Here is a 10892-nt window from a genome sequence, read left to right on the forward strand (position 1 = left end):
AGGGAATTATCATGGTTACTGATACTGGGTCACCCTAGTCATCCTTTCTATTAAATGAAAAGGATCTTCTCCTTTCAGTCCTTCTTATAAGTCCTGAAAGGCACAATTAAGAAACATGAGCTTTACCATTAACTTAGCTGAGTGTAGGAACAAGTCAGTAATATGTAAATGACCTTACACCCACCTGCAAGTTTAAATAAATTAATTTCTTCTACTGTTTCTCATTTTGAGATTCTCATTGCAGCTAGTTTTCAAAATACTTTTCTGATTTTTTGCTTCTGCTTCTGATCAAGTGGAATAGCTCAGCCTCTCATTTTCTGTGCCTTGAAACTGACATGTCAAAAGTTTATTTTAAAGCTTCCTGTATTTTGTACAAACTACATAGACTATTTCCTTGCCTTTCAACTCAATCTCTTCCTATATTCTTATATGCCAAAACTATGATTTTCTTTAAAGGTTCACATCAATCACATTGGCCTTTGTGTTTATGGGTGTTTATGTATTATATATGGTTGTGTGTACACTGGAAGGTTCAAGGAGAAACAGAAGAGAAAGAGGGAAGTTTTAAATGTAGTAACTCTGACAACTTCTCAATTTTTCCTTCTACCAACACCCTTACCCTGTAATCCTTACACTGTAGTCACCATCCTTACAGCGAAGAACTCTCTTTACAATCAACCTGTACTCCACCTCAATTCCCACCTGTGGACTGCTGAGTCCAAGAACTCAGTCCACAGTGAGTCAATACAGTGCACCTGACTGTATTCTCAACCAGTGCAAACAAGACTAGAAATCTTAGTTTGGTCTCCTGGTTGAAAGCTTTTCTTAAAAATCTACCAACTCTATATACTGCCTAATAAAAAAAGTGGCAAATATGGATTGTGGTACAAAAATATGTATAACAAACTAGGTATCTTCCAAGATAAAAAATCATTTATATCTTTACCAGACTTAAGTCTCTAATTTTACATGATAGGCCATGCCAGAACTTCTAAGTATAAGTTAAATGTTATTTTGCAAGTAAAAGTATTTCCCTGTACACTAACATACTCCAAAATACACTTAATACTTAGCCCAATATACACATATAAAGAATCTTATTATTATTTCTTTAAAATGTTTATCTAAAACAGCTGTTATGGTATAAAAAAAATAACATTTTTGCTTTTCCACGTAGAAAACATTTTAAACAAAGGAAATGAGAGGGACTAGTATAACCCTTTCTATAATTAATTAAAATATTTTGAAATGAACAATGACATAAGACATACCAGAAAATAGCAACTCCGAACAGCAGTAGAGAATGTGAAGTAAATCAGTCCTAAAATGCATACTTAAAATTTCTTTTACATTCACAACTTAGTTTTGCTTTCCAAAAAATATTTTATCCCTTCCACTTGGAGGAAGTGAATAATGGGAACATCAATTTTAAATACCTTAAAATTTGCATTTGTTCTCAGGATGAATATGTTTTTGTTTTGATCACTACCTATAAGGTACAAGTTTACATAGGAATTGCATTTATAAAATTCTGATATTTCTTCAGGGCTCAGAGTATAAAATTTATTATTTTCAAGATGGCCAAATGAAAACTGGCAAATGGGAAATAGGTTGCCGTCATTATGAACCATGGTAATTTTCAATCAAGTCCTTGTATTGTATTCACAGCATACAATAAATCCATGTACTTTCTCTTCCGCTTAGGTTCTCAGAGGTCAATGAGTTTTATAATTATCTCCAAACAAATTTCTCCACAGTCATTTAAGCTCTCTCTAAATAGCTGGGTGTGTTGCCATGCAATATCACCATCCCCTCCACTTAGTTCAGCTTCCAAAATAATTTCTGTTGTACCAGAGAAATCTGAATATGAACGAAGACTTTTATCTGTTGAAAAAAATACAAGTAAAGTTCTGCTGCAAATAACTTGCACAAACATTCAAAACGCTTTCTCTTATGAACATTTATTAGCCTAACTAACAGCTTATCAAATATACTTAGTAATTCAAAGGATGTATTAAGTCCACTTCAAATTATTATTTGTATTTTGACAGTGTCCTCTAGAGGATGCAGTCAGGACTGGGGCTGCATACAAACACATTGGAGGGTCCCTGTCACAAACAGGACATACACCTTGCGAATTCTTTGGGTTTTGATGATTCCTAATTTTAGGCCTTCCTTGTCCACCACCAAAACTAGGCAGAAAAATCACAATTTATTTAGTCATTGATTTATTTAGTCATTTATATAGTAGTAATCCTTTGTACATAACGGCTTTTCATCAACAGATCAAAAATTTATGATTTATGCTATACTGTATTTACCTGAATCCAAGATGGCTTTGAATTTAGGATGACCCTCTCCAATTAGATTCTATACACAGAAAATGTATATATTCAAATATTATAAAAATCTTAGTCTGTTCATAATGTTTTATTTGCACTCTGATTGGATGTCTCAGCAGCCAATCAGTGTGCTCCAAGAGTGTTCCAGACATCAGGTGGTGAAGCGCTGCCATGACAGTGGGCACAGAGGGGATGGCAGGGGGGTGGAGACAGGCCAGTACAGCTCTGCCCTGCTCTGTGGAGGAGGCGACGGTGGGGCAGATGCAGGCCTCTGTCCCTGTCTCCCGGCAGGCGGCAGCAATGGACTGGAGGGGGGCTGGGGCCAGCACCGCTGGCTCTGCCCCCCCGCTCCCTGCAGGCCACGAATATGAAACAGATGGGGGAGTGGGGGAAGCTAGCAACACCCCCGTCCCTGCAGGTGGCGGTGACGGAGCAGACAGAGAGGTATGTGGGACCAGTGGACAGAGGAGGGGCTGGCCGAGCCCTGGCCCCGAAATGGCAGGAGGGGGAGAGGGGGAGCGGGCCTGGCCCCAAAGGTGGGGGGTTGGGGTCATACAGGCCTCTGTCCCTGGCCACCCCCCAGGCCCTGCCCGTTGTTCTTGACAGGCAATTGGCTAGTTTTGTTATAATGTTCCATGCATAGAATCTAATTATTGGAGGATTGTCTTAAATTTGTTCTCCCCACACCACTGTGGCGGGAAGGCAGGTGGGAGGGGAGGCTGTAGGTGGAGGAGTCAAGTGGACTCCACACCACTTACCCCACCTGCAGTGCCTGAGCCCTTTGGTTCCTACTGCTTCTCTCCTGCAGTGCCTGTGCTCCCCTCCATTGTACCTTGCCTTGCCACTTCCCTCCTACTGCCTGGACTCCCCCTACCACAGAACATATGGTGACTTTGGTCCCTATCCAGCTAGGCAGCAGTGGTTGGGACAGTGATGGCCTTGGGCCCAGCCAGAGCTGGGGACAGAGCTGCCACCACTACTGCTTGGATGGGTGGTGCCTGGAGCCACTATGGCTGCTTGCAGACATTAAAAAGAAAACAAAATGGTGCTTTATTTAAAACCCAGCGTGAACCTGCACCCAACATATGCCCAGAAGAGGCAATGTGTGAGTTGGACCTGACTCACCCAACATCTGTATAGATTGGGCACTTTAGTGAGACCTTTTTGGGTGCTTTTTATCTAGTACCCAATCAACTCAGTTTTAGAAAGAAGTGCCAAAGAGCCCCACTAAAGCACCTGATTTATACAGACACTGTGGAGCTGAGTCAAAGCAACATGTTGCTTCTTCTGATAAAGTGCTTTTTTTAAAGTCTGCAGGCAGCATATGTACTCTGTGCCTTGGGACACAGCAGGGCCAGAGCTAGAGCTGTGACAGAGGGTATGCAGTGGTGGGGGAGCATGCTCCAACCCTTAGCCCTGGTTGGGGCTGAAGCTGCAGCAGCCACCTGCCCCTGCCCCACCATGAACTGGACTTTTGTCCCATGTTGAAAAAATGCTAATCATGGACTACAGTATTACCTTCCTATTTTTTGTAATCCATTGTAGAAAGATTGTTGGAAAAACTTCAAGTGCACTGGCATTTTAATCTTCTTTAACATTCACATTCTAGAGCACATATAGCACACAGTTAAGGAAAAAAAGACTAAAAAGTGTCACACTTGCCTCCAATAAGATCAATTTCTGCTGTGGGAGAGTACAGTTTCCATCTTATTCTTCCACTCTGAAATGTCTTACTGCTTGTCCTAACTGAAATATTGTCTATTTTTAGACCAACTGACCCACACTCAAACTTCCAGCAGATGTAAGCAGAAGATGACCCTTCTTTTCGGGCTAAATAAACCTAAATGGAAAGAGAACATGGTTAAGATACTGAAATGTGGATGCACAGCTTTCATCGAATTAAGGGCCATCCACTGTAGAAGCACACTAAATTTCAAGTACTGTAAAATAATAAAGTCACTAAAAATAATTCTCTACATAGTAAAACTTTGTATAGAGCATCACTCTAATTCTTAACTGATGTCTATACAGTGGTATTGGGTAATTGTCCATTTTTAATAAGTTTTACTTTATCCTGTACTGTTTCATGTACTATGTAGACTTTTAGCCATAAGTACCTTGGGCTCAGACTATTAAATTCTCCTACTCTTTAAGTATTTAGGATACTACAGTGATCCTCAGTGATACTGATTTTCAGTGCCATGTTAAATACACGAGGTGGGGGGAGTGATGGGGGACAGACCTCATCTTAGAACTAAGTAAATACAGTACTTGGAGAAAGGGATAAGGCTGCAAGACTGAGAATTTGCATATTGTTCTTTTTGGCTCGCTCATCCAGTTTGCTCAGCATTTATTCAGTACACCTGAAAACTAGAGCCTATACCTTGATCATGGATCTGGGTTTTCTATTTCCTATGGGGAAAAAGCCACAGATTTCCCCTTTTAACTGAGAAAAATGCAGGGTTTTCATTTTAACAGAGAAATGTGGATTTTCCACTTTTGCAAAGAGCTCTCTGCAGACTGGCAGAGTTCCACCCTGCAAGGGGCTGGCGGGGGTGAAAGAAGGGCAGTCAGGCAGAGGGCATCATGTGCATGTCTGCTTGTACATGCACATGGCCACCAGGCAACCTGGAGAGCAGCTCCCACAGGTAAGTCTAGTCGGGGGTGAGCAGGGGGAACTGAGGCTTTCATAGGGATGGAGGGAGGGATGGAGGGAGTGGGGCAGAGCTGGGGCTACTGCCCAGCTCGGGAGGTATATGGGACTTGGGGCCTGGTGCTGGAACATGGGGCCACAGGATCCCAGTGAGGAGCAGGATGGAGAGGGGTAGGGCTGGCTCCCCACTGCTGTGCACACTCCCAGGGAAGCCAGGGGGGACATGTGCCCCCCAGATCTGTGTGCAGTGTGGGGGTGGGCTGCTTGCTGCCAGCTTGGGCTTCCCGCCCTGCTGCCTTTCCCCCAGGACCTCTGCAGCCCAGCGGGTGGGACCTGGTGCAGCAGGGCAGAGTGGGGCTAGGCAGGGAAGCTCCTTGCTGCTGCAAGCCCTGCGCTACCCTAGCAAAATGCCCTGTGCCCCATGCTTGCCTGATAGCAGGGGCAGTGGCGTGGAGTTGGGGTCTGGCTGTGCTGCCTGTGGGGGAGGGAGAGCCAGGCTCCACGCTCGATACCACTGCAGCAGCTGTTGCCTCCCACATGTGGCAGCCAGGACTCGGGTGTTGCTGCAGGGGGCAGGGGGATGCAGACCTGGGTCCCTGGCCCCATAGCCCTGGCAGCTAGGGACCCTCTCTGGCAGGACTGGGGGGGCCAGGGTGGGCTGTGGGGGCTGTGAATGGGGAGTGAGAGGCCTGGACCTGCATCCTGGTGAGCCAAGGGGGCAGGGGGAGCTGTGATTTTCCATGATAAAACACTCATAATTAAATGCCAAAATGTATAGGTATTTAGAATTTACTTTATTATAGTGATTGAGGCACTAGTAGGCTTCCAAATTGCCTTAACATTGTAAATATATTAATAAAGCATTGTTCAGTTGATACCTACATATATAGTGGTATTTCATATTAATCATGGATTTGGGTGTTTTTTTAAATAAGAGATTTTTTGGTTTTTAAACGGAGAAAACCAGGATCCCTAATGCTGACATTACAAGGGTTCTTTACTATATCTAAGGCATGAGGTCTTTAAAACAAAAGCACTGTCAACCTCTTAACTCTAGCAGCTCTAACCAACAAGTCAATATTATAAACATTATAGATTTAAGGGGCAAAATCTTTATCCACTATCAAGAATATTCAGTTACGAAAACCCCTAATGGAATTACTAGCAAATTCCTGCTGATGAATGAAAGAGAATCAAGATCAAGCAACTGGATTAAGATCTGGTTAAATGGTCAATGATAACTTCTTTATTTTTAAATTTGGAAAGAAGAATTCTGAATAAAATGATAAAAACAATAATATATTTTATCAAAGAGCATATCGTCATATGGAGACTGTATCCAAGGACTATGAGATACCATATGAATACTTCTTATTCACTTAAAAAGGTTAGTTTTGATTCTGAAGTTAGATAAGCAAATAGAGTTGAAAAACTGCAAAAGGTACTGAAATAGGATTGTGAAGAATACTCTGATGAAAAAAATGTATTAATTTAATTAACTTTTTATAAATATGTGATTTTAATGTTGTGACAGTGACCCTGATATTCTGCAAATTTTCAAAGCACCACAGTTAATTCCAGCAAGGGATTTCTTCTGACCAGAAGTTACTGAATTGTCCTTTACCAGAACCAAATTGAGCTCATTAAAACTAAGCATTTAAGAATAAAATGCTCCATCCAGAAGTTAAAAAAAAAAACTTAACACTGACATACACCATATACCTTTCATATTTATAGGTCAGTCTAGTTACGAAGGTAAGATCTAGATCTTTTCTCAGAAGTCTTGCTGGACAAAGTCAACTGTTCAGTTTTGGGCTCAGTGCAAACAGTCTAAAACTAAATAATATAGCATGAATTTACACACTGGAACAAAGCATGGAGTCTTGAAATCACTTCTACCATATACAAGCTCTCTCAGAATAAATGCAGAAGTATCCTCTTGGTACCTTTCTGACTTGGATTTCAGATTTGACTAGTTAGGCACTGGCTTCAAGCATATATTTTATATGTATTTAGTTATGCACATATTTTCTTAAGTGATGTGTGTTACTGAAGAGACTGCAAGCAGTCTGATTGAAGAAATGGTGAGCAGTTTGATTCTAGAAGATAAAATCCAGCTTAAGTATCTCGTGAGAGGCTCCTTTGAAATAAAAAGGCTACAAGGTTGTAAAAATCTGAACCACTACCCTAACGGTAACTAACATTGTAAGCTCATAACATAACAACCCAGGATGGGTTCTTATACTGACCTTTATATTCTGCTTCTGTTGCAGACAATTTCTGGGGAATCTGTCATATTAAATTCTTGGTTTTAGCAATTGGCAAGGTCTGGTTCCACAAAGTCTTATTTCAACATGTTTGTTTAGAGCACTGAAGCACATAAATAAGGTAAAGATTACTGCTCAGAGGGGAATTAGTAAATCCATGTTACTTGCATTAGGTTGTGCTGCAATTTTATTTCTTCTTTACAGTTTATGAGCTTATAGTGATAGTTACCTTTAGGGTAATGGTTTACAGTATCTTTTCCTTCCTGCTAAAGGAGAAACTGATTCTTTTTTCATGAATGCTTTTTCAGCTAAAATGTTTCTTGGAGAGCTGTTCAGTTTGAACTCACCTTGTTCAGTTGTACAGCTACCTGCTAAAATTAAACAGTCTTCCTTTTAGAAATAAGCAAGAGTGCATTTGTGGAGAACTAACACATCTTGGTTACAAGTTTGAGAGAGACATGGATTTGTTTAGCCTTCCAGTCCTGCTGTTGATTTCTTTCGTCCTCAGCCCTAATCCTCCAGCACCACAAAAGACCTGTTTTACTGCATGTGAACTGCACGTTTTCCTGCTTGGTGCAGGGGGCTGGACCTGATGATCTTCCGAGGTCCCTTCCAGCTTTACAATGTATGAATCTACAAACTCTTTGTGATCAGTCACTTGGATTACTTCTCCATCTTCCATTTGATCTACGCAGCTGGAGTAGTAAGCTGCACAGAACAGTAGGTATACGGCCTCACACAACGCACTCCTCCAATCAGCAGCTGGATTCTTCAATATGGTCATATATTTCTGATCTGAAGCTATTAAGTGCCGCTACATTGTTAGACGGACCTGGAGAGGCTGGAGAACAGCTATCACTCTGTTCAATTGCTTCTGTTTCTCTACTCCTCTTTCCTTGCTGCTCCACTTTGTTGTATATTTTTACCTCAGCCTCTAATATGGCATACCCCTCTTCAGACTTGACAGCTCGTACTAATAATGCTGTTTGTATACAGATGTCCCCCTTCTCTAGCTCCAGTTCCTCACTTCTGCAATTTGGAGTATATGATCATCAGGGATCTGGGTTTTCCATTTGCTACAGACAAACGTGATAAAACCTAGACTTTCTCTCTTCTCATCCAGAAAAACCTAGATTTTTTTTTAAAGGAGAAAAATGTGGGAAATGGTAGGCCTCCCCTTACAGGCTGGCAGAGTTCCAGCCTGCAAGGAGCTGGGGGGCAGGAGAAGGGCGATCATCAGGAGAGGCCATTTGTATGTGTGCACATGGCTGTCCCACAGCCTGGACAGCAGCTACTGCAGGTAAATCTGGCAGTGGTGGTGGGGAGCGGGGGGCAATTGAGGACCCCATACTGAGGGAGTTGGGCAGGGCTGGGGCTGCTGCCTAGCTGGGGTGGTACGGGAGGCTTGGGGCCCGTGGCCAGAATGTGTGGCCGCAGTGCCTGGTTGGGGAGTGACAGAGCCGTGGGCAGCTTGTTCAGGAGGTGATGGGGGGCTGCTTCCCTGCTGCTGCATGCACTGGGGGAGGGGCCTGTGCCCCCCAGACTTGTGCACAGGGTGGCAGCACCAGCAGGGGTGGGGGGGGGCGGTGGGTTGGGAGTGAGGGGCAATGGCATGGGCAGGGGACTGGTATATGAGGGTTGCTCAGTGCCACAAAGCAGTGTAGGGGGACAGCTGGAGCTGGACCTGCATCCTGGTGAGCAAAGGGGATGGGGGAGCTATGATTTTCCATAATAAAAAAATGCAAAATCAAATGCTAAAAATGTATAGATATTTAGAATTTATTTTATTATAGTGATTGAGGCACTGCTAGGTTTCCAAATTGCTTTAAAATAGTAAATATATCAATAAAATATTGTGTTCAGCTGATACCTAGAGAGTGATGTTCCGTTTTAATCACGGAAAAAACATGGATTTGGGGGTTTTTAATCAGAGAATTTGCAGTTTTTAAACCGAGAAAACCAGGATCCTTGATGATCATCCTGCTGCCCAGAGTCTTGACAGATAGGAAAGCGTTGGCAGAGTCTTCAATAATCTGGATAACTAACCATTTTTTACCTTCTTGCAAGTACCACTGTAATGCTTAGGATATTTTTTTCCTTTGGCCATGCAACAAAGTGATATGATATGCTACAAAGCTACTTCTACACTGCAAAAGAAATAATTTAAACTATTTTACTATACATAGTATTTGATGCGTCTAGACATATGTGGGGAAAGTAGGTCTTTAAATAGTGTTCCAGCAGGGGTTCTGGTTATCTGCAGAGGAATCAGTCATCCCATTTTGAAAGGCAAGCTGACTTATATCCAGTTTCTCATTAGTTAATCTTATCTGAAGCTAGACAGTAACACTTAACAACTTCAATGGAGTCCTTAAGCATCCACAGAGGTTTTGATGCAAAATACAATCAGTGATTTTAGACTTCACTGGGACTATTATGTTAATAAAATAAATTACTGTGAAATTTTTAAATTATTGTTGTAGTTACCATTTTCCAGTCTGTTTCAACCTTTCTCCATAAAGACTCCACCTTCCACACACCTTTCTCCCAACCATTGATTTTTTCATTGTTATTGGAAACTCGGGTATAGTTGTCGTCCACTACATTGTAGCAGAGATGAAAGAACTTAGAGGTCTTCTCATTTCCAGAGGGAATAAAAACAGTGTCTCCTCCCTTCTGAAAAGAAACAAACACTATAGATTAGACTTTTTTTTCCCCAAATAATTAAAGGAGATCATGTAAATTTTAGTTTGGCTTTTTGTGAAAATATAAATATTTGGAAAATTATATCAGATAACATATGCCACTATGGTCTTACCTAATTATCATCAGTATAACAAGAAACCTTCATTAAAAACTACACTGTCACTGAATAAAGAGAATGAATTGTTTTGAAAGATGCCAGTGAAAAAAAATATCCTCAATTTAGGATTTTTTTTTTATTGTTTTGCTAGAATGAACATACACTTTCCTTACAGAGAGGGGCAATAATTTATTTAAAAATATTTAGTACCATTAGTCTTTCCAAAAGTAATTATTTCACAGAAGAGCAGAAAGAAGCACATTTAACAGACTAATGAAAAGAAAATTATTGAAATTGAGGAAATAAAAAAGATGGCCTTTCAAAATGAGTAAGAATTAATGAGTAAGAATTCAATAACTGTACAGTATTCAAGGATAAATGTATCTTACTATATATTAGAGCCCCTCTACACATGCAGGTAAAGGTGAAATTGAATCTAATGACTGAATGATTCAACTGTATCTCTTGCCATGCCATACGTGAATGGCAGAAGGTGTGATTGTGGGATTACATACCAGATGTAATCTTGCCTTATTGCTGGTGTATGGGGAGCCTGATCCCCTGGGCTCCCCCTACATCGGCAAGAAACAGGTTCCTAAGGCTGGGGGGCCCCTTTGCTGAGGGAGTTCCCAGCTGTGAGGGCCAGGCGCAGCTGGGTCCAAAAGTCCCTGTTACTGACAGGGTTCCCAGTCCTGGCTGCACATGGGGGGCCCTGTGTGGGTCCAGGGGTTTCATGTACCCCCAAGCCTTGGGGAATCACAGCAGCTGCAATCCCTGGGGTTTGGGGGTTTCATGCTGAACATGGAGCACCTCTGCACCTGGGAACA

General features: G+C 41.8%; 1 protein-coding gene across 3 annotated transcripts in view; it reads right to left on the bottom strand.

Annotated features, from left to right (window-relative positions):
* Nucleotides 1-1206: 1206 nt before the first annotated feature.
* Nucleotides 1207-10892, bottom strand: part of NGLY1 (N-glycanase 1) — a 44219-nt gene continuing 34533 nt past the window's right edge. Inside the window, exons 10-12 of one of the 3 annotated variants that reach the window (XM_019508772.1) lie at nt 9750-9935; nt 4005-4182; nt 1207-1884 (exon numbers count right to left, since the gene is read on the bottom strand). In XM_019508772.1, coding sequence (XP_019364317.1) covers nt 1709-1884; nt 4005-4182; nt 9750-9935 — 540 coding nt within the window. In that variant the 3' untranslated portion in view covers nt 1207-1708. Of the gene's footprint in view, nt 1885-4004; nt 4183-7244; nt 7366-9749; nt 9939-10892 lie in introns of those variants that run through there. The other 2 variants (XM_019508771.1, XR_002095923.1) reach the window with 2 other exon arrangements.

Source organism: Gavialis gangeticus, unplaced genomic scaffold (assembly GCF_001723915.1).
Source record: "Gavialis gangeticus isolate Ggan-Ray unplaced genomic scaffold, GavGan_comp1, whole genome shotgun sequence".
In the NCBI taxonomy this organism is placed as follows: domain Eukaryota; kingdom Metazoa; phylum Chordata; order Crocodylia; family Gavialidae; genus Gavialis; species Gavialis gangeticus.